At 41.7% G+C, this 24050-nt stretch overlaps 1 protein-coding gene across 1 annotated transcript in view; it reads right to left on the bottom strand.

The window, feature by feature from the left end:
* Nucleotides 1-24050, bottom strand: part of Rft1 (RFT1 homolog) — a 44745-nt gene that overhangs the window by 1712 nt on the left and 18983 nt on the right. Inside the window, exons 7-11 of the mRNA XM_042679925.1 lie at nt 15609-15687; nt 9328-9378; nt 8462-8592; nt 6751-6895; nt 5297-5402 (exon numbers count right to left, since the gene is read on the bottom strand). Of these exons, the coding sequence (XP_042535859.1) occupies nt 5297-5402; nt 6751-6895; nt 8462-8592; nt 9328-9378; nt 15609-15687 (512 nt within the window). The remainder of the gene's footprint in view (nt 1-5296; nt 5403-6750; nt 6896-8461; nt 8593-9327; nt 9379-15608; nt 15688-24050) is intronic.

The following is a 24050-nucleotide window of genomic DNA, read 5'->3' as shown; positions in this document are numbered from 1 at the left end:
GCCAGGCTCAGCCCTTAAATTTTTTTTATTTTTTTATTTTATTTTTTTGTGTCCGGTCGTGGGGCCTGAACTCTGGGCCTAGGCGCTGTCCCTCAGCTCTTCAGTTCAAGGCTAGTGCTCTACCACATGAGCCACAGCGCCACTTCCGGCTTTTTTCTTTTTGCTTATGTGGTGCTGAGGAATCGAACCCAGGGACTCTTGCATGCAAGGCAAGCACTCTACCACTGAGCCACCTTCCCAGCCCAGCCCTTAAATTTTTGAGAGAGGTCTTGCTATGCAGCCCATGCTGGCCTTGAATTCATAATCCTTCTGCTCTTGGAAGCCAAGAGCTAGGTTTTATGAAAATGTAGGCTTTCATAACATGGAATATTACATAGTTAATGTGGCACTGTTCCTTTCATCCCTGAAGAGAGGAATAAGAAAACTAACCACTTAAGATATTTACTTTTTTAAGGATAATAGTTTATTACTGACACTTTGTAATCCTGCTTAGTCCCAGTTCCTGACATGAGGTACAAGACTGTAACCTGGGTAACAGTCATATACTGGAAGCCCACTCTGTAAGCAGCACTATGAGGAGAGCTAGAGTCACTCAGAGTAATGGATATACATGACTCCTGTGCTGCAGAGTTTGGGACAAGAAAAGTAGCACAGAGAGGCTGAGGAACCTATCCAGGAAGTAAGCCAACATTTAAACTTGACTCTTGACTCCTAAGCTTCAGCACCTCACATAAGTACCCCAGGAACTTAAGTGGATCTCATTCAAAATAAGTGACCATCCTCCAGAATGAAATATGAACAGTCTGGATCCCCTCTGGTTCTTTCCAGACTCTCAGCCATCCTTCTTCAGCTCTCTACACCTCTAGGGGTCTTTGGATTCTGGAGCTGAATGGTTATACTACTCCTTTCACTTCTGATTCCAAAGCAGCACATCAAAACTTACTCAGCTCAGGTTCTCTACAAAGGAAAGAATCAATTCTTAGCCAACATAAAGTAACTACCATGGTCCTCCAAAAGTCCTGTGGGACAGCCAGGAATTAAACTTGCCAGTATGTGGTTTCTGCTTAGCTCATAGCAAGTATTCTCTAACTATATAGTGGTTATGGAATGAAACCTTTTAGGTCCCATGCTGGGTCCACTAGGTTGGGTAGCCTCTGAAGCTACCATCGAGGTTCTGCACATGAGGGACAATAAGAAAGCTGGGTTTCCTGAATGCACTTGGGCTGACCAAGGTCAACGTGCTGTGGAAATACAATTTATCAAAGTGCATGGTAAGAATGCCCACCCTCTATTCTATATTCTAACTGGGGAGGTATGATTTTATCCAGAATTCCAGAGGAATTTATTTGCATGTCAATAGAACATCTCTATTAATGAGCACCAGTACAAGAGGACATACCTCCATAAGGAAGGTTTTTCAAGCCCTGTGTCAGTGGTTCAAGCCTATAATACTAGCTATTCAGGAAGCTGAGATCTGAGGATTGCAGTTTGAAGTCAGTCCAAGCAGAAAAGTCTGTGAGATTCTTATCTCTAATTAATCATCAAAAATCTGGAAGTGGAGCTGTGGCTCAAGTGGTAGAGTGCTAGATTTGAGCAAAAAAAGTTCAGGGACAGTTCCCAGGCCCCAAGTTCAAGTCCCAGGACCAGCATTAAAAAAAAAAAGGGAAAAAAGGAAAGAAAAGAAAAATTGAAAAAGGGACTGGGGGAGTAGCTAAAGGGATGCAGTGACTGCCAAGCAAGCAAGCAACTCTGAGTTCAAATCCCAGCACTTCCCAGAAAAATGTGTTTCTTTTGGCTCAATGCAATATGAAAGGAAAGAAGATTAGCTACTGTACATAATTTCATAATTTTCATGACTTGGTTGCCAGATTTTTTAAAAAAAAATTTAAATGGGTTTACTGTTAACTCACCCCTGCTCTACACTACTGCTGAAGTTACAACAATAAAATTCCCTTCAAAGTGACAAGACTCCTAGCTGGTCATGGTAGTGTACACTTGCAATTACAGCACAAAGGAGGCTGATGCAGGAGGACTGCAAGTTCAAGGCCAGCCTGGGCTACATAGTAAGTTCCAGGCCAATTTCCACTAATTAAGAGATTCTGAATCAAAGCTGGGGGTGGGGGTGTGTGGAAGCCAAAATAACTCCTCAATGGTAGACTCCTAGTACAAGCTTGTTCTACTCCATCACAAGTCATGCTTTAAGTTATTTAAATTATACACAGTACACACACACACACACACCACTCAACATGCTTTAAAATGTATGTATGTTTGTATATTGTTTTTTTCTCAGTACTGTAAAGGTTGAATTCAGGGCCTTGAGCATTCTAGGCAGGCACTAAGCCATGCCCCCAGGCATAAATCCTATTTTTTAAGCTATTTACTAGCAGAAGCAGCTTTCAAGAGATAACATGGTATTTTCTATTTTTAAAAAATTAATTTACTTTATTGCTATTATAGAGTGATGTACAAAGGGATTACAATTACGTGAGTCAGGTAATGAGTACGTTTCCTTTCTTACAGTATCTTCTGTTCCCTCACTCTCTCCCAGTCCCTCCCTCTCATCTTTACCCATGAGTTGTATAGATATTTTCTTTTTTCTTTTAATGTAATTTTATTGTCTTTAGGTACTTGCATAATAGGGTTACAATTCAACGTGTCAGTTTATTACAATGTCTTGAGAAAAACATGGTATTTTCTAAGTTAAGCAGACTTTTTCATCCATGGGAAACAAGGATAGGCTCAAAGGAGTTTATTTTTTTACTTGTTTGGTTTTTTGAATTAAGGCCAATGCAGGCTGGTATGGAAGTCAAGATGCAGGCCAGGCATTCTAGAATTCCCAATTCTCTTGCCTCAGCCTCCTGCATACTAAAGTTTTCATCATGCTCAGTTCAAAGCAGTCCTATAGCTATAAATATATCTAAGGTAAAAAGTATGTCTAGATCACTATTTTTTAAAACTATGAGTACTGGCCTACTAATAGGATGGGACATCAATTCAGTAGACCACAAGGTAGAATTTTTGAAAGTCAAAATACAATAAAAATGATCAATACTGTATCTTCAGTGTACAACTGGTATAGTTTCTGCTTTGTGAATTTAATTTCTGTATAATGGGTTACAGTGCTGAAGTGAGTGTTGACTGTGAAAGCTGCTGTTCTTCAGCAGTAGAATCAGAATCACCTTCATCTGGCAATAAATAGATTTCCTGGCTCAAGCTTTCTAAAATGCTAATTTTAGCTTGGCTTGGGGTAGTGGTAGAGAATCAGAACTTTCCAGGAGAATATCATTAGTCCGAGAAGCACTCTGGTTACACCCTAGCTCTCAACTACTATGTGGCTTCTACATGAGGCAGCCCAAGATGGGAAGCTAGGCTGCTCTGAGAAAGGAGAAGGACCCTCTGCCTCTAAAACCAGGCCGCTGAAGGTTCTCAACAGCGCAGACGTTAGAGACACATTACAAAAGTCCCCAAGAACCCAGGCTCAAGGGGAAGATGAATTTTGAGGGCCACTCATCCACTATATTCACCTTCAATTCTATCTTCATTATCATCTTATTTATTTATTTATTTATTATGGGGAATGAATACAGTGCCACTCTCAGGCTAGACAAGTGTTTTACCACTTGAGCCTCATCTCTAACATTTTTGTTTATATTTTGTATTATAAGGTCTTGGTAACTTTGTCTGGACTAGCCTTGACCTCTCCATCCTCCTGCCCTCCACCTCTTCCGTAGCTGGGATAACAGGCATGCACCACTGTAGATGACTTTTTTTTCCCCCAATTATTTTTATTCTTTTCCTCAACCTCATCCAGTAGTAATGATACTGTATGGTTACTGCTGGCATTTAGAACATAAGATATAGATAATCCTGGGTATGAGCCAAAAGTACTTAGCCAGGAATTCACCTTAGAATATTTGAGATTTTTCTGAGGGTGTGCTGGTCCAGAGGCTTGAACTCAGGGTTTGGGTGCTGTCCTTAAGCTTTTTTTGCTCAAGACTAGCACCCTATCACTTGAGCCACAGTTCCACTGTCAGCTTTTTGATGATTAATTGGAAATAAGAGTCTCATGGACTTTCCTGCTCCAACTGGCTCCAAACTATGATCCTCAGATCTCAGGTAGGATTACAGGTGTGAGCAACATAACAGTTAAGGAACTTTTTTTTTTTTGGTTGGTCCTGGGGGCTGAACTCTGGGCCCAGGTGCTGTCTCTCAGCTCTTCAGCTCAAGGTTAGTACCCTACCACTTGAGCCACAGCACCACTTCCAGCTTTTTTCTGCTTATGTGGTGCTGAGGAATTGAACCCAGGGCCTCATGCATGCGAAGCAAGCACTCTACTACTGAGCCAACTTCCCAGCTCAGTTAAGGAATTTTTTAAAAACACACATGAAGCCGGGTGTGGTGGCTCACACCTGTAATCCTAGCTGCTAAGAAGGTTGAGATCTGAGGACCACTGTTCAAAGTCAGCCTAGGCAGGAAAGGCCATGAGACTATTATCTCCAATAAACCACTCAGAAAATTGGAAGTGGTGCTGTGGCTCAAATGGTAGAGTGCTAGCCTTGAGCTGAAGAGCTGAGAGACAGTGCCCAGGCCCAGAGTTCAAGCCCCACGACTGACAAAAAAAAAAAAGAAAGAAAGAAAAAGAAAAACACACACAGCTCAAGGGCCTGTTGATTCTACTAGTATAATAGGATAGAATAGTGGAAGTAGAATGGACAAGAATCTTCATTTCTAACAAGTTCCATGGGGATGTTGATCAGAACTAGCGTTAAAAAACACTGGTCAAGTTACCAGGGTAGGGGTCCTGATCTGGGATCAAAAGATGAGAAAAAATTGTGGCAAAATGTATATGTGCATTTGAGTCTTTCTCTGAGAAGTATCACAGAATCACTGAGATCTCAGACTTATAATCAGTTTCTCAGGACAAGGAATCTGCATTTTGAACAAGCTCTTTGATAATCCCTTAGAGCTAAGGGCTATTCCTAGGAAACTGGGAAAAGAAAAAAGAATGATAGTCTAACTTGTTCTATGCTGACTCTAACACATGGACAAACAGGACACATCAGGGTTGATATTGTTCCCTTTAATAGTGAAGCAAATAAAATTTGCTTCCTCCCAGCCTTCCATGGAAGTACTAGCTGAATTGGGGTAAGGCATTAGTGGTCCCAAGGAGGTACATCCTAGTGATTTAATATGGCCTTTGAGAGCCACAGCTAAAGGAATGCTCTGAAAAGTGGAAAGTTACTTTATTTTGGACAAAGGCCCTGATTACAAGTGTACCTTCTAGATTACCTACCTGTCAACTTCCTCTTTGCTCATGGCAGCAAATGTGAAACACTCAGTCACTCCATTGATGGCAAGCAGAAGAACATAGACACAATAGCACCGCAGCAAAATGGGTCCTATAAAGAAACAATCCATGCAGAGTCTAAAGTACAAATAGAAGGCACATATGTATCCTCAGTTCGGCCAAGTCACAAAGAACACAAGAACCTGGATCATGGGACCTGCTGGTAGCAAGGGGCAAACTGCATGCTCACTGCAGGATTCCTGGCATTCCTTGGCATTGATTAAAACAATGAGCTAAAAACAAAAATACAGATATAAATGTTCAGATTTCTTGCTGAAGAACTAACGGCTCATAGGGCCAGCAAGTGAAATGCCAACTTTTTAAGTTGGCATGCAAAAGATTGCTATGACAGTTTGAGCACTCAGAACTAATTGTGAAGGGAGAGCCTCTCTTGGCAACATCCTGTGGTTGCTTTAGAGGGTGTTTCTTTGTGATTGTTTTCTAATCTCTGCACATAAACTCATTAATGGCTTCCTATTTGCCTTATGAAAATATACTTCTCACAACACAAACCCCACCACAAGTTGCAAACCACTTTATTGACTGCACAGTAGATTTTTCCTCAAACTTAATAGCCTTTGCTCTAATGTGAAAACCTGGATCTCCCTGCTACAACTAATTCCAAAAGACTGAGCCTCGTGAGAGTGGTTAAAATATGCCATTGTAAAATGGCAGCGACAAAACTCTTTATATTGAGATGGATAACAGAAAGAATCTTCCAGGTTCCTGTCTAGTGACCTGAACCTGAGGAATTGCTAAACACAAGGCAAAACACTGCAAGCAGACTGTCAGCTTTCAGTCCTACACATCTTCAAACTGGTGAAATCTCCAAAGACTAGCAAGTGCTTTGAGATTCGCAGCAACCTAGGAACCACGTATTTCAATGTCAGATTCATTCAATACTTTTCTCCTTTAAAAACCACTAATATATTATTACATATACAATTTTATTTGCTGAGATCAATTTTATTCTCTGCAAATGATGCTGGGTTATCCTTCAGAGACTTTCATGCATCAGGTCTTGAGATTGATGTAGCATTTACTATATTCAAATGTGTTTAGGACCAAGCAGAGGCTCATTAAACGCTGGTCCTTCAAGCCAGAGGGAACATAGGCAAGTGCTTAGGTCTGACTGAGAAGAAAGCCAATAGTAGGGAGGTTTCATGACAATGTCTTCAGGTGATGTTGGGGAAGTAATTGATGGACTTGGTGCAAGCCCCTGACCACACCCTATATATATATTAGCTTGTATGAGGGAACAATCCCAAAGACCCCTCTACTGACAGTTGCCTTGCACCAATACATTAGTCAATTAAGAGTGCATGTTTTCTTGAATTTCATGAGACACTTCTATTTCTATTTGGAAATTAGATTAAATCCAGCAAAACTCTAGGGCATACCTGTTCCTGAGCTAAGCATGGCCCCTCCATAGATATCCAGAGCCAACTGAGAATAAGCAAAGCCAAAAACAGTGATGGTCAGACCGGTTAGCAGAGCCAACTTTAGCAGGAACTCCAAAACTGTAGCAGCCACAGCAACATCCTCCTGAACCAAGATGTAAGAGAAGAAAGTTGAATAAATAAATCATAAAGCTGAAGAACACCCTCATCTCTGGCCTCCTCTCTAAACTATTTTACAGCTCACTTTTTCAACTAAGGGCCTCACTGATTTTATGAGAATTAGCAAATGACTCTGTAGGTGGAAAAGGGAAGGCTTAGTTTTCATCTCATTTAGGATCTATTATTTCAAATACTGCCCACTTTGATACTTATTCTTAAGTAGGCAGCACATTTTCATCTATACTAGTGAGCTTTTGTGCTTCTCTTGAAAACATATCAAGATTCTGATGGTACTGTCAATGTACACTTAGGAAAATAAATTTTTTTTGGGGGGGAGGGTCGGTTGTGGGGCTTGAACGCTGGGCTTGGGCACTGTCCCTGCACTCTTCAGCTCAAGGCGAGCGCTCTACCACTTGAGCTATTGCGCCATTTCCGGTTTTCTAGTGGTTTATTGGAGATAAGAGTCTCATGGAGTTTCCTGCCTGGGCTGCTTTGAACCATAATCCTCAGATCTCAGCCTCCTGAATAGCTAGGATTACAGGTGTGAGACACCAGCGCCCGGCAGAAAAATAATTCTAAATCAGATTGTGAACCAGATTAGCTCATCTTGAGATATTATGCATAAACTATATTTTTCAAAACATCTTCTAAAACATGTACAAGATAGGCATAGTTTGCTTTTAATTCTAAGTGAGACATTTTCAGTAGTTTTAAAAAATAAATTTTTCTATAAGCAAATACTCCTCAAATAAAATCTCTTCTGTGCTGACCTGTTAAGAGTACATGGATTCCCAGAATCAGAATGTAGCCCAGGGCATGTCACAGTCTAAAGTTTAATTGGTATGCTGAGTAAAGCCTGGATACCACATTGTTTCTTCACCATGCCCTAAGTTACCCGTGCTCCAACCTCAACAGTCTTTGGTTCTTGAGAATCTGAGGACAAGAGCGGCTACCTCATTCTTATACCTAGGACTATGCCATAGAAGGTATTTGAGCTACACTGAGGAGAGAAGAGCTTTGACAGGGCTGAGGGTAAGGGCCATAAGACAGAAGTGAGCTGTAAATCCTGCCATCAGTCTGAATGTGATAGAAGGATAAAATCTACAAGAAAATTCAGATTAAAAAGAAGAGAAACTGTCCAGTGCCTGTGGCCACCCTGTAATCCTAGCTACTCAGGAGGCTGAGATCTAAGGATCATGGTTCAAAGCCATCCAAAGCAGGAAAGCCTGTGAGACTCTTATCTCCAATTAACTGCCAAAAAAAGCTGGAAGTGGAGTTGTGGCTCAATTAGTAGAGCACTAACTTTGCACACAAAAGCTGAGAAACAGCACCCAGGCCCACAATTTAAGTCCCACAACCTGCACCCAAAAGAGAGAAATAGACTGTTCCACATTTCTGTTTGGTTGCCTTGCAGTTATAGAGGGTTTTTTTTATCTTTAAGTAGCTATACAAAGCAGTTGCCATTTAACAAAGCAGTTTATGAGTACAGTGCACCTTGATCAATGCTACAGGAACTTTAAATGAGATTTAATGACATGAGAACCAAGATTACCTGCTTCTGAAGTATGGCATCCTTTTCCCTCTCCACTACTTTAGCAAAGAATATATAAAAACTCTCCTCTATTGGCTGGAATATTAACCTGGCCACAAGAGATCCAAGATTATTGACTATGTCATACACTCCTACAAAACAAAAAAAATGATCACATCAGTTTTTCAATTTTAACTTTCACAGTACTATCATAAAATCATTTTTCTAATTCAATCTTTAATTAAACAACATTCAAACTTTGAGCTAACTACAGGTTTACAAACAGAAGAGGTAATATTGATCCCAGTAACCATTCACCCACTTTCCCTAAATGGAAACATGCTGCAGAAGTATAGTAAAATACCACAACCAGGATACTAACATTGATAGTCACAATAAAAGAAATTTCCATCACTAGTACATTTAAAAAACAATGAAAGTCCTCAAAGCAAAGTTGCTTTTTAAAACTTCTATTGCTTTGGCATAATATTAAAAATAAATAAAGAAAAAAGTGTGATCAATCTAGGTATACAAATTTAGGCCAATCTTTGTGACTCTTAAGTTTCCTTTTCTTCTCATCTAGAACACTCCTGTCCCCCCCGCCCCCCACCCCAAAATCAGCACCAGGGTTCTACTGAAAGCAAAACAGAGAGCAGATGATGTCAGCAAAAACCTGTTTCTCATGTCACATGAGAGAGAGCAGTTAGTGTGCTGCATATATTTACCAAGACCTACAATTTACAATCTTCAGGATTCATTTTTAAACAATCTTTGCTTCTTATCACCTTTAATTTTTCATTAAATGTATCAAGCTACAGGAAAAATACTAAGAAGTATCTATTAATAGTATTCATGTTTAATAAAAATGCTACAGAATTTCATCTTACCTTGATCACCAAAATTTAATACATTCAAAAATGTCATCACATAACGCTCACCTAAAAACAGAAAAGCAAAATAGCAATTTAAATGCATATTAATTTTTTGTTTCCTTTTCTCTTATCATCTATCAACTTTTCTAGCAGGTAAGTTCTTTCTCTTAGGTTTTTTGGGGTTTTTTTGAAAATAGAGTCTCCCTATATAGCCTCAAACTTAGGATTTTCCTGCCTCAGCTTCCCAAGGGCTTCAGAAGACAATTTTTTTTTTTTTTGGGGGGGGGGGGGTCCGGTTGTGGGGCCTGAACTCTGGGCTTGGGCGCTGCCCTCAGCTCTTCAGCTCAAGGCTAGCGCTCTAGCACTTGAGCCACAGCGCCACTTCCAGATTTTTTTCTTTTTGCTTATGTGGTGCTGGGGAATCGAACCTAGGGCCTCATGCATTCAAGGCAAGCGCTCTACCACTGAGCCACCTTCCCAGCCCCGGACAAATACTTTCAAAGGAAGTGTCCAAACCATTTAAGTGAAAAAACAAAACAACACAACCTAACAAGCTGAAACAAAATATGAGAAGCCAGGCACCAGTGGCTCATGTCTATAATCCTGGTTACTCAGGAGGTTGAGATCTGAGGATCTCAGCTGGAAGCCAACTCAGACAGGAAAATTTGTGGGACTCATCTCCAATTAACCACGAAAAGTGGAATTGTGACTCAAAGTGGTAGAGTGATACCCTTGAGCAAAAAAGCTTAGGGACAGCACCCAGGCCCTGAGTTCAAGACCTAGAACCAGCACAAAAAAATAAATAGGCATGGGGAGATTATGAAAATGTTAGCCATAAAAATGATTGTCTCAAGGTCCCCCCCACCCCACACCTTTTCTTTTGGTGTCAATACTAGAGCTTCTTATTCCTAGGTTGGGTTTTCTCTAATCACAGCTGGCACTCTTGAGCCACACCTTCAGTTCTAGCTTTTTGCTGGCTAAGTGAAGAGGAGTCTCATGGTTTGCCATAGGCTGCCTCTGAAACTCTATTCTCAGATCTCAGCCTCCAGAGTAGCCATACTGGAGGTGCAGCTAAGTGACAAAATGTCAGGTGTGAGCAAATAAGCCAAGAGAGTAAGATAAACCAAGCTCAGAGACACAAACAGCACATGTTTTCTCTCCTATGCCGAAGATAGATCTAAAATACTGGGACATGATTCACATACAGTGAGACAAAGGAGGATACTCTTAGGAATGCAAAGGTACAATGTCTATTGCATCTGATCATAGAAAATAATATTTATAGAATAAACTCCAGGAAATGGAAGCAGGAAGCTTTTTCGTTGTTGTCATTTTTGTTTTTTCTTTTTGTCTTGTTTGTTCTTTTATCTGTTTTGGGGAGGGTAAGGAGGGACATGGAGGAACAAAATGCACCAGTGATACTCACTAGACACTATGTTGAATATGAACTATATAACCTGTGGATGAGGATAGGAGAGAAAAATTGGGAGAGGGCAAGGGAAGGGGTGACATTGTCCAAAAAGAAATACACTCTTAGCTGGGTGCCAGTGGCTCACGCCTGTAACCCTAGCTACTCAGGAGGCTGAGATCTGAGGATCGAGGTTCAAAGCCAGCCTGGGCAGGAAAGTCCATGAAACTCTTATCTCTAATAAGCCACCAGAAAACCAGAAGTGGCACTGTGGCTCAAGTGGTAGAGCGCTTGCCTTGAGCTGAAGAGCTGAAGGACAGTGCCCAGGGCAAGTTCAAGCCCCATGACCGACAAAAAAAAAAAAAGAAAGAAAGAAAGAAAAAGAAATGTACTCTTTACCTGGCTTATGTAAACGTAACGCCTCTGCATATCACCTTTATAATAACAATAACAAATTTTTAAAAGCCAAGAGTGCAGGAGGTCCTGAGTTCAAGCCCTAGCACCCTCCCCACATACACACAACGCAATCTAGAAATGATTTTAAATATACAGAAGAATGTGCCTAGGTTATATACAAATATTACACACACACACATGTTTGGGAGGAGGAGGTATTTGTACTAGGGCTTGAACTCAGGGCCAGGGCACTGTCCTTAGCTTTTTTACTCAAGGCTGGTGTTCTACCAACTTGAACCACAGCTCTATTTTTGGCTTTTTGTGGTTAACTGGAAATAAGAGTCTCATGGACATTTCTGCCCAAGCTAGCTTCAAATTGCAATCCTCAGATCTCAGTCTCTTGAATAGCTAGGATTACAGATGTAAGCCTCCTACACCCAGCCAACATTACACATCTAATATTACTGTTCCTTTACATGAGGGACTTGAGCATTCTTAAGATTCTAATATCTGGATTAGCTCTGGAGGCAATCCCCTGGATTCCAAAGCACTACTGTTAATCTTGCTTTCCTACCTTCAAATGGCTCATTAGTGTTTGCAAAAAGTCCAGTCTCCATCATTTGCATTTGAGGGCTTTTATATATAGCTATCTTTTGACCTTCCTTCAACAATCTTAACCCCATCATGCTATCATTCTTTGTTATACCCTCCCCTACCTGGGTTTGACCTTTCAGCTGCTCTGAGTCAGGCTGGGCCTGATGGTGGCATCCTCACATCTAAAATGACATTTGTGTAGAAGAAAAACTCTATCAAAATAGGCCTTCTCTTCACAACTATAAACTCCCTGAGGGTACGAGAGTCCTCTCAATCATTCTGTCCCTCTTAGGTTACTTAGTAGAGCTCCAGGAAATGAGGGAGGGCCTAAGGGACTTTTGGTGACTGAGCTAACATTTCCAAGTACTAATCCAGGAGTTGGTGGCTCACTCCTGTAATCCTAGCTATTCAGGAGGCTGAGATCTGAGGATCGAGGTTCAAAGCCAGGCCCAGCAAAAAAGTCCCTTGAGATAAGAATCTCCAATAAACCATTCAAAAACCAGAAGTAGAGCTGTGGCTCAAGTGGAAGACCACTAGCCTTGAGGCTAGCACAAAGAGGCTCAGGGACAATGCCCAGGCCCTGAGTTCAAGCCCTATAACCAACAACAACAACAAAACATTTCCAAGTACAGCCCCATATTTCTGAAACAGCCACACAATGTCTGTGACTTTGATAACAGAATGAGCTCCTTGAGGCCATGGCTTGTTTTCACCTCTATTTTAGCACTTGTCACACAGCATGCAGGAAATGTGGGGGCAGAAGGAAAGAGCACTGTATTATTTTGTTACGACAAAGTGATTTCAACTTTTTTCTTTTTGAGCTACAGCTTTTAAAGATATGAACAATCTGGGAATCCTGGTTAGGCCACTTACTTATTTCCCAGACACTACAAAGTCAGACAACAGGCTAGGAGGGCCAATTGTAGAAAAAGTACCAGCTATGTCTTCAGACTAAGTCCAGGAAGCTCTAGTGCTGTCAAAAACATATGTCTGGCAACTGCAATCCAGACAACTAGTTGAGTCCTATTTTGATTGATCTGTTCCTCAACCTTACTAAAACTTCTCTAACACATTAGAGGGAAAGGATGATTCTCTTTTCCCAAAAATATTAACCATCAAATACACAATTTAATTAGTTACCTTCTACTGTTGCTTGTCTTACTCATCAACAAATATTTGCTGAATGTTTACCCTCTGTCAGGTCTAGCAGGGGGACAGTAGACAATGGCATACTCACTGTTTCTGAAGGAACTTATAGCTCCGTACCTTCACTCAGTTCTTCCAATGCTTTTGACCCAAAAGTCCCCTGAGCAGTTTTTTTTTTTTTTTTTTGGGGGGTGGTGGTATGGTCAGTTGTGGGCCTTGAACTCTGGCCCTGGGTGCTGTCCCTCAGCTCTTCAGCTCAAGGCTAGCACTCTACCACTTGAGCCACAATGCTACTTCTTTTTCTGGTGGCTTATTGGAGATAAGAATTTCATGGACTTTCCTGCCCAGGCTGGCTTTGAACCTCGATCCTCAGATCTCAGCCTCCTGAGTAGCCAGGATTACAGGCATGAGCCACCAGCGCCCAGCAGCAGTTTCATTTTTATACTGGCAAAAGCTCAGGCTAGAAGCATGCACTCTCAAGACTTAGAGAGCTCCTAGATATCTTCTGGTCTCTCCCTCAGCTCATAGGTAGGAAAAATGAGGCACAAGAGGAGTTACTTCCCTTTGGAGATATAATAAAAATTTTAAATGGGGGAAAATAAGATAATAAAGGTGGTTGTGTTAGAATGCTAGGATTATAGAAAAAGACAGTTTTCTATTTTCTGGAATTTTTGGGGGGGGAGGCGTCTGGACATGGGGCCTGAACTCTGGGCCTGGGTGCTGTCCCTGAACTTTTCAGCTCAAGGCTATCACTCTACCACTTGAGCCACAGTGCCACTTCCGGCTTTTTTTTTTTGGGTCCGGTCGTGGGTCCTGAACTCTGGGCCTGGGCACTGTCCCTCAGCTCTTTAGCTCAAGGCTAGCGCTCTACCACTTGAGCCACAGTGCCACTTCCGGCTTTTTACTTTTTGCTTATGTGGTGCTGAGGAATCAAACCCAGGGCCTCGAGCATGCAAGGCAAGAGCTCTACCACTGAGCCACCTTCCCAGCCCACTTCCGGCTTTTTTTTTTTTCTGCTTATGTGGTGCTGAAGAATTGAATCCAGGGCCTCAAGCATGCAAGGCAAGCGCTCTACCACTGAGCTACCTTCCCAGCCCATTTTTAGAATTTTTATAATGGCATTAAATAACAAGCCAGATATGGTAGTCCATGCCTGTTATCCTAGTACTTGAAAAGCAGAAGCAGAAGGATTGCAAATTTGAGACTAATGATTTCCAGACCATCCTAGGCTATATAAAAAGACTCAATTTCAATAAACCAAAATCAACCAGCCAAATATAGAAGATGTACTTCCACTCTTTGCTGGTCCTCTAATCCTAGCTATTCAGGAGGCTGAGATGTGAGGACTGCAGGTCATTCGAAGGCAGAACAGACAGGAAAGTCCATGAGACTCTTATTTCCAATTAACCCAAAATGCCAGAAGTGGAGCTGTGGCTCAAGTGGTAAAGAGCAAGAAAGCTCAGGGACAGCAAGGACTCAGGCCCAGAATTTAAGCCCCAGGATTCATAAAAAAAGTTAGGATGGGATGATATTATGGATAAATCTCTATTTTCCATTTTTTGTAACTAATATAATACTTTTATAATAAATATACTAAAATTATATACCATGAGGTCTTACAGTTACTTTGCTATAGTTTGGATCTGAAGTTCAAAGCTAGCCCAGACAGGAAAGTCTGTGAGACTCTTATCTCCAATTAATCAACAAAAAGCTGGAAGTGGGCTATGCCTCAAGTAGTAGAGTAGCCTTCAGCAAAAAGCTCAGGGATAGCACCCAGGCCCTGAATTTAAACCCCAGGAGTGGCACCAAAGTCAAAGGAACAAAAAAGGATAAGATAATGAGATTATGGGTAAATCTCTATTTTCCTTTTCTGGGGTAATTCATATAATACTTTTATAATAAATGTACTAAAATTATACACTATAAGGTCTTACAGTAGTATCTTGCTATCAGTTTGGGTCTGAAGTGTCCCCCAAAGGCCAGTGTGTTGAAGGTTTGATCCCCTGTCCATGGTACTATCAGGAGGTGGTGGAACCTTTAGGAGTTGAGACTTAGTACAAGGAAGTTAGGTCACTGGGCATAACCTGGAAGGGGATACTGGAACGCAAGTCCCTTTCCAGTTTCCCAGATACCATGAGGAGAACATGCCTCTTCTACTATTTGCCTGAACGATGAAAAACTGCTGCCATAGGCCTAAAGCAGCCAGGCCAAGAAACCAGAGACTGAAACCTCTGCCAAAACAATGAATCAAAATAAACATTCCTTCCTTTTAAGTTGATTATCTCAGGTATTTTGTCATAGCAACAGAAAGCTGACTAATCCAGACTTGGATTCCGATTAAGCTGTTCCTCATTACTGTTGGACCCTGAAGAAACACCCTTATTTCCTTCATCTATACTGAAGGAAAAAGTACCTTTTCTCTTAAAGACTTTTTATTAGCATAACTTTGTGGTACAAATAGGGGGTCATTGGGACATTTCCATACATGCATACAATGCATCCCATCAATCTTATCCCTTCTATCACTCTCCTTACACTCCAAAGAGGAAAAATATATTTTATAAGGCTATGGAGCAATTAGACATCTCAAATAAAGCATAAAACTAAACAAATATTGGTTTCTCCCTCCATTTTTTCCCCAAGAGTTCTATGCCAACGGGGCTCCAAACAGGCAGTCTCGATCAAGTTAATCAGAAGTCCTGGGATATGTATTCACTTATCTTCTGACTGTTCACAGTGACCTTTTACTTACCTTCTGTCAAAATCTGTTTCAAGAAAGATTGTTTGAAAAAACTCCAAGTCAGTTTAGCTTCTTGCCAATTCACAAAAGCCTATACAGAAGAGAAAACAAGAGACAAAGAAAAATTCCAGGCATTTCAAGGCTAAGAATACAATGCTCAAGAGAAGCAAAATCATTTGGGTCCTAAACCCCAACTTAGATAGTCCCCACTGAATTTTTACTTAATGCTAGGCATACAGAGGCATCCAAAACTTCTGGGAAATAATTTATTTGGTGTGGTTCTATTTTTTTTTTTGGTCAGTTATGGGGCTTGAACTTCGAGCCTGGGTACTGCCCCTGAGCTCATTGCTCAAGGCTAATACTCTACCACTTTGAGCCACAGCTCCACTTCCGGGTTTTGAGTGGTTAGAGATAAGAGTCTCACAGGGTCTTTTTCTTCCCTGGCTGGCTTCAAATTGTGATCCTTAGATCTTAGCCTCCTCAGTACTCAGTAGCTAAGTATTAACCACCAGCACCTGGCCTTTTTTTTTTTTTTTTCTTGCTCAACTTGCTTGCTCAGCTGACACTCCATTTGAGCCATACCTTCAACTTGGCCTCCTGAGTATTTTGGAGATGGAGTTAAAAACTTGCCTGCTTGGGTTGACTTTAAACTTTATCCTCCAGATCTCAGCCTTTTGAGTAGCTCAGGTATGAGCCATTAGTGTCTAGCTTAGTTTGGATCTTAAATATCCCCCAAAGGCTATGTGTTGAAAGCTTGGTCCCTTAGTGAAGGGTTACTCAGAGGCAGAACTGTTAAGAAATAGAATCTAATGGGAAGTGTTTAGGTCATTAGGGATGTGCCCTTGAAGGGGACTTTGCTTCTTCTTTCTGTCCTTTCTCAGGCATGAGGTAAACTGTTTGGTTCTGCTACACATTTCTGTATTGCTTGCCATGGACCCAAAGCATTGATATCAACTGATCACGAATTGAAATTTCCAAAACCATGATCCAAAATATACCTTTTTCTCTTTATAATCTGATTATCTCAGGTATTTGTTATAGTAACAGAAAGCTTCCACAATTTAAAGAACAGTCTTCAGCACACTTAAGATTGATACATAGAAACCCCTAAAGAACTGCTGTTATCCCTCCTAGAGGGGTTCAGACAGTTCAGTGACCAGATCTAGAACATACAGATCACAGTCAGGTCCTTTCTAGTTACAACAAAAAACACAACCTCTGAAGCTGAAGGACAAATTCTACTATAGGTATATCACATCTTTTTGTTCTTGTTATTGGTCTTGGTGCTTGAACTCTGGGCCTGGGCACTGTCCCTGAGCTCTTCAGCTCAAGGCAAGTGCTCTAGCACTTGAGTCACAGCTCCACTTCCAGTTTTCTGGTGGTTAATTGGAGAAAGGAGTTTCATGGACTTTCCTGCCTGGGCTGTCTTTGAACTGCGATCCTCAAATCTCAGCCTCCTGAATAGCTAGGATTACAGATGTGAGCCACCAGCGCCCAGCCCGGTATATCACATCTTAATACTATAGTCTACTATCTTTTACACAAAGTATATAAGGTATGCTTGTATAATGAAAAAAGAAACAGCCTCTCCAAGTCAGATAAGCAAATCAGAATTGGTACAACAGACAGAGGTAAAATCAAAGTTTATGCAGCATTTCTGAAAGTCCCAAATGGTACCAAACTGCCTACATCCTAAGTATAAAGTGGATAAGAAAGCAAGCATGAAGGTAGGACAGCGGTTAACCTATAAGAAATGGGTGGCCTCAAAACAGAGAGCTGATCACAAAATGGAGGACTATGAAACCTAGCTGATCTCAACCAGTGCCCACTAGGGGCCACTCCTCTATCACAAGGCATTTTGGATCTCAGAAGTACAGTCTAGATGGTAGAGCCCTAATGCTTAGGATGCATGCGTTTTGTAAAGAATTGCCTATCTGAAGTAATTTGGGTGTAGGATTTCAAGAGGCTCTTTGGGTGGTGAGAAGTGAACTACAAAAGCCAAGTTCATTTCACCTCTCCAAAAGGCCAGCCTCAGCTATAGAAGAAGGCCCAAGAGCAGCCTTAGAATCTACCCTGGTCACATGGGCCCTTGCTCCTCACCAAAAGCCCATCTGTGTAGAGCAATGCTATAGAGTAGAAATGTAGCATTAAGTTTCTAGCAGCCACAGTAAACAAACAAACAAAAAAAAAGAAACATGAAAATAATTTTAATTTTTTTTTTGAGACAACGTATCATTAAGTAGTTAAGGCTTCCCTAGGCTCTGGCAGGCCTCAAACTTGCAATCTTCCTGTCTCAGCCTCCAAAGTGCTGGGATTATAGGATATAACTACCTTCAGTTAATTATCTTTTACTGAACCTAAAATATTCTGTCAACATGTAATAAATATGAAAAATTATGAGAAGTGTATTTTTTAGACCAAGTATTTGAAATCCAATGTGTAACTTGCACTTAGTTCATCTCAATTCATATCAGCCATGCTCTAAATGTTTTTTTTTTTTCTGTTGTTGTTGTTGGTTATGGGGCTTGAACTCTGGGCCTGAGCGCTGGCCCTCAGTTCTTCAACTCAAGGCAAGTGCTTTACCACTTGAGCCACAATGCCACTTCCAGTTTTCTGGTGGTTAATTGGAAGTAAGAGTCGTACAGGACTTTCCTCCCTGGGTTGGCTTTGACCCTAGATCCTCAGATCTCAGCTTCCTGAGTAGCTAGGATTACAGGCCTTGAGCCACAGTGCCTGACTCTAAATGTTTATATTCACATATAGCTGGTGGCTATCATTCAAGACAGGGCAAGTCTAGAGCACTTCTGAAAACAAGGGTCTTTCAGTCCATATTCTTTACTGCTGGGTTTCCAAAACTTTGACAATGAGAAGACAAGTGTGAGTTGGGCACCAGTGGCTCAGCCTGTAATCCTAGTTACCTGTGATCCTGAGGATCACAGTTCAAAGCCAGCCCAGGCAGGAAAGACTCTTTTTTTTTTTTCCTTTTTTGTCGGTTATGGGGCTTGAACTCTGGGCTTGAGCACTGTCCCTCAGCTCTTCAGCTCAAGGCACTTGAGCCACAGTGCCACTTCCTGTGAGACTCTTATCACCAATTAACCACCAGAAAACTGGAAGTAGCACTATGGCTCAAGTGGTAGTGAGCTGACCTTGAGCTGAAGAGCTCAGGGACAGCGCCCAGGCCCAGATATCAAACCCCACAATTAACCAAGAGAAAGAGAAAGAGAAGACAAGCCTGAGTTATCTCAAAATGTACTGCCTACAGGGCATCACTAAACCTGGAGCAGATGTCAGAGCAGTTTTAGCCTTAAATAAATTTTCATTAAGGAAACTGGGACTCAAGATGTTTAAAAACAGAACAAAGGGCACCAGAGACCTTAACACCACTAGGCGGCACTGTAGATCACTCATCCTTTGTCACTGGTTCTGCCCGGCATCTTGCTAGCATTCAGGACAGGGCCAGCCTAGAGCACTTCTGAAAACAAGGGTCTTTCTCTCTCACATTACTTCCTACTTCCTATCCATACACCAGGGTGGCCCCTGCAGCAGTACCCATTCTGCAAAAAGGAAACAAAAAGTGACAGCTTTTTCCAAGAGGCTTTTCTGCATCCTGCTTGCCAGGAGGCTGTGAATAGGTGTGGGCATATGACTAAGCTCTTTAAAGAGCTTGGGGAGAGTGAAATACACAGTGAATCTAATCTGAAAGCTCATGTTCAAGAATCCTTTCTCCTAATAACTTCAGTGTAAAAGTGTCCATAGTTGAGAAGGAACAGCCATACTGCTTACTATTGCCAAAGTGCTTATTAAAGCCACAGTGGCAGGAAGTCCAATTTGAAACTGGGGTTCTTCTCAAGGGTGTTTGCTAAGTTTTAGAAAAGAGGAAGTAATCTCTGTGGACTGTTACCATTTTCTTCACAATGGATTTATCATTTGGGATGGTGAGTAAGATCTATTTAAAGCTGAGTTGATACTACTGAGCTTGTCTAAACAGACGTGAACTTCTCTGGGATCACTTAACATGATAGTACACACAGTGTCACTGTGTTGATGAGGAAACTGAGGCTTAGAAGACAAAAAATGCCGGGTGCTGGTGGCTCACGCCTGTAATCCTAGCTACTCAGGAGGCTGAGATCTGAAGATCATGGTTCAAAGCCAACCCGGACAGGAAAGTCCCTGAGACTCTTATCTCCAATAAACCACTAGAAAACTGGAAGTGGCGCTGTGGCTCAAGTGGTAGAGCACTGGCCTTGAGCTGAAGAGCTGAGGGACCCAAGCCCCATGACTGACAAAAAAAAAAAAGGCAAAAACTTGGTGAAAGCAATAGCTCAATGGCTATGTACAGGGGCTGGGAAGGTGGCTCAGTGGTAGAGCGCTTGCCTTGCATGCCTGAGGCCTTGGGTTCAATTCCTCAGCACCACATAAGCAAAAAAGAAAAAGCCGGAAGTGGCACTGTGGCTCAAGTGGTAGAGCGCTAGCCTTGAGCTGAAGAGCTGAGGGACAGCGGCCAGGCCCAGAGTTCCGGCCCCACTACTGGACCCAAAAAAATAGCTATGTACATATAAACATATAAAATAATGCTAATTGAAATGAGGTCCAAGATATGGAAACACTCTGGTTTGTTGTTGTTGGTTTAGTGTACTGCTTAAAGTTTTTCCTCTGACTTATTCCCTGTTGTTACTTTTTTTATTTCAGTACCCTTTGTCTTATGTGTAAGTTTATCTGATTTGGGGAAGAAAGAGGAATCACAGAAATAGTGGGACAAAGGGTGAACCAATGCAACAGCATACTATGTTAGAAATGAACTTTACAATTTGGGGGGGGAAGGTGAGTCGGGGGAGGGAAAGTGGGAAAAAAAACGAAGGAGGGGGTAACACTGTTCGAAAAGAAATGTACTCATCACACTGGAACCCCTCTGTACATCACCTTTACAATAATAAATAAATAAACAAATAAATAAATAAATGCAAAAAAAAAAACTTGGTGAAAGGTCTGAATCAGAACACAGATAACTCATCCTACTTCAACCTGAGTGACTCTTCCACTTCTCACTCTGCACTGACTCACAGTGATCTAATCAATAGCATTCTTCCCATACTGACAAGAGTCACCAGAGAGCCAGACGCTGTGGTCCTGCCTCTGCCCTCCTACACATGTATCTTTCCTCTCCCCTTCCTCCTCCTGCTCCAGTCACTCCAGACCATTGATTCTACCCTAGTTTATCTATCCTCCCATTTCCATTTTCCTCAATGTTCTGTCTCTTCTCACCAGTACAACTGCCACTGCAGCCTACAGAACTTTTTCATTTCTTTATCTCTAGACCATCCTTATTGTAGGTTCAGGCTTTAGAGTCAAGCTTGAAAAATGAAGCTCAAATTGTAGTCTTCGACTTAACCCAAAGATTATGGGCAAGACAGCTAACTTTCTAAGCCTTGGTTTTCTCGTCTGCAAAAGGCCCTGGGTTCGATTCCTCAGCACCACATAAGCAAAAAGAAAAAAGCCAGAAGTGGTGCTGTGGCTCAAGTGGTAGAGCACTAGCCTTGAGCTGAAGAGCTGAAGGGACAGTGCCCAGGCCCAGAGTTCAGGCCCCACGACCGGATCCCAAAAAAAAAAGGATAATAAGCCTTATCTCATGGAGCTAAAATGAGAACAAATAAGAAAATGAAACCCTACATCTATAACAGATAGAAAGCTCCATCATATAAGCTGATCATGGCACTATTTAAAATGTTCCATTAGCTAGGTATCAGGGCTCATGCCTATAATCCTAGTTCCTCAGGAGGCTGAGATTTGAGGATTCTGGTTTGAAGCCAGTCCAGGCAGGAAAGTCCACGAGACTCTTATTTCCAATTAACTACCAAAAAGCCAGAAGTGGAGCCACTGCTCCTGAATTAAGCCCAAATTCCACAGAACTGAGGCCACTACTACCTGACCCTAACTTAGGAGACCAAGTTTAGTTACCTTAATACCCTTCTGCCCACCTTTTGTTTTCTCTGTTCCTATCCAGACAACCTAAGTACCTCAATAATCTATATATTCTCAATTCTAATATAGTGAGGGAGATTATAGTGTGTTTTTGTTTAGTTTTGTTTTGAAACATACACAGTCTTGAACTCAGGAAATCATATTCACTTGGCTCTCTTACTCAACCCTTGCATTCTACCTCTTAAACCATGCCTTCAGCTCAGTTTTTTGCTAGTTAACTAGGATGCAGACTTTTTTCCCTGGAATGGCTTCAAACTGTGGCCCTCCAGATTCCCAAGTAGCTCAGATTAGCTACCAGTACCCAGCTAGTACTGTGATGCTTTTTTTTTTTAATCATAGACAAAGCAATTTTTTTCCTTCCTGTGATCACAGATGCTACCATATACACATTTTCACTTCTGCTCACCTGTGTGTCAAGCTCAAAAACAACTTGTTGCACAAATTCATCTCTAATACTCCCAAATGAAATTCATCAATCCTTTCCAGTTGCTTCTGTTCCAACAACCCTAGTTACATGCACTGTCTTATAGTGTAGTTAGCTAGACACACATCTAATCTCCTCACCTCAATGCAAGTTGTGAGGACAAGGACCACATTCAAGGTATCTAGCATAGTATTCAACATAGAAACTCTTTGAATATATGTTTGTTGTGCCAAAGTCCTTAGCTTTATTTAAATATTAGCATAGGTCTGGGAATGTGACTTAGTAGAATGTGGCTTGCCTAGCGTGCACGAAGCCCTGGGTTCAAGCCCTCAGTACCACATAAACAAAAAGGGCCAGAAGTGGCACTGTGGCTCAAGTGTCGAGTACTAGCCTTGAACAAAAAGCTCAGGACAGTGCCCAGGCCCTGAATTCAAGCCTCAGGACTGGCAAAAAAAAAAAAAAAAAAAACACATCTCTGAGGTCTGGAGTCCTTGGAAGTTCCTAAGGCCTGGGAATGACCTCTTTTGCATAACTGTGTGCCAAGTAGCAACAACATGAGGAAAACCATCTCAGGATCAAGAAATCTGCTCCAGGAGAGCATGCAGGGTACTTTCAGGTAGGCTGACAGATTAAACTGCTGAGCCCTCATACAAGCCATCAGTGTTGGCATTACTGATATGCTCTAACAGAGCCAACACTTTTCTCAGAGCAGCAATATATTGATGGTGACAAGACTGATTCATACTTAAGAGACACTCACTTGTGCCAGGCCACAGCATTAAGTATCTTATATAACCTATCTTATCAGGCTCTCTTAACAGCCTTCAGAAAACCTGACAGATAAAGAAATCGAGCCTCTGCTGGACATAGTGGTGCATGTCTTTAATACCAGTTATCCAGGAGACAAAGTTAGAGGATAAATCTGAGGCAGACCTGAACAAAAGTATACCATATACAAAGTAAATTAAAAAGTTGAGGGTATGGCTCAAATGGTAGAGTACTTACCTAGCAATCACAAGGCCCTGAATTTAAACCTTAGTACTGGGGGGTGTGGGGAAGAGTTGGACCTAGACTCAGAAATCTGAGCCCATGGAAGGGTTTAACAAATACTTGATAGATCAGATCTTTCACTATCTTCTCTTCTTTATTCACATTAACAGTTAAAATGCTGGAGCACAGGGCTGGGAAGGTGGCTCAGTGGTAGAGTGCTTGCCTTGCATGCTCAAGGCCCTGGGTTCGATTCCTCAGCACCACATAAGCAAAAAGAAAAAAGCCGGAAGTGGTGCTGTGGCTCAAATGGTAGAGCGCTAGCCTTGAGCTGAAGAGCAGAGGGACAGCGCCCAGGCCCAGAGTTCAGGCCCCATGACCGGACCCAAAAAAAAAAAAAAATGCTGGAGCACAGATGATGGCTCAATATGAAAATCTGGTCAAACCTGATGAAGGTGAACACTCTGAGTCCTCAGGGGAAGAGGGACTTTTCTGTACTCAGACCTGTACTATGAGCAGCGAGCAGAAGCTTTAGGCAAAAGTGACCAGGAGTCTAAAACATCTAAGACTTCAGATGAGGCATAATCATATCCAAAACTCATGTTAATTTAGGTGAAAGCCAGATGATCAGAACTGAAAACTGTTCATTTAAAACTGAGAACATAGCTGGCTCTGACATACAACATCTAGTTTTTGGTTTTTTTTGAAAAGCTATATGACAAGGTTCCATAAATTCTGAGACTTACATCCTACATAATTGGCTACTTTTTTTTTTTTTTTTGGTCGGTCGTGGGGCCTGAACTCTGGGCCTGGGCGCTGTCCCTCAGCTCTTCAGCTGGAGGCTAATACTCTACCACTTGAGCGTTAGCCCCACTTCCGGCTTTTTCTGCTTATGTGGTGTTGAGGAATCAAACCCAGGGCCTCATGCATGCAAGGCAAGCACTCTACCACTGAGCCACCTTCCCAGCCCCTTGGCTACTTTTTCAAGTAATCACAAAAGAGGAACAAGGAGAAGTCTGATATGTGCTTTTCTACAGAAAAATTAAACATCCAATACAAAAGTA

This window comes from Dipodomys spectabilis, unplaced genomic scaffold (assembly GCF_019054845.1).
Source record: "Dipodomys spectabilis isolate Male_0828 unplaced genomic scaffold, ASM1905484v1 ptg000054l, whole genome shotgun sequence".
NCBI lineage: Eukaryota > Metazoa > Chordata > Mammalia > Rodentia > Heteromyidae > Dipodomys > Dipodomys spectabilis.
This window is presented reverse-complemented; position numbering and strand designations above follow the sequence as displayed.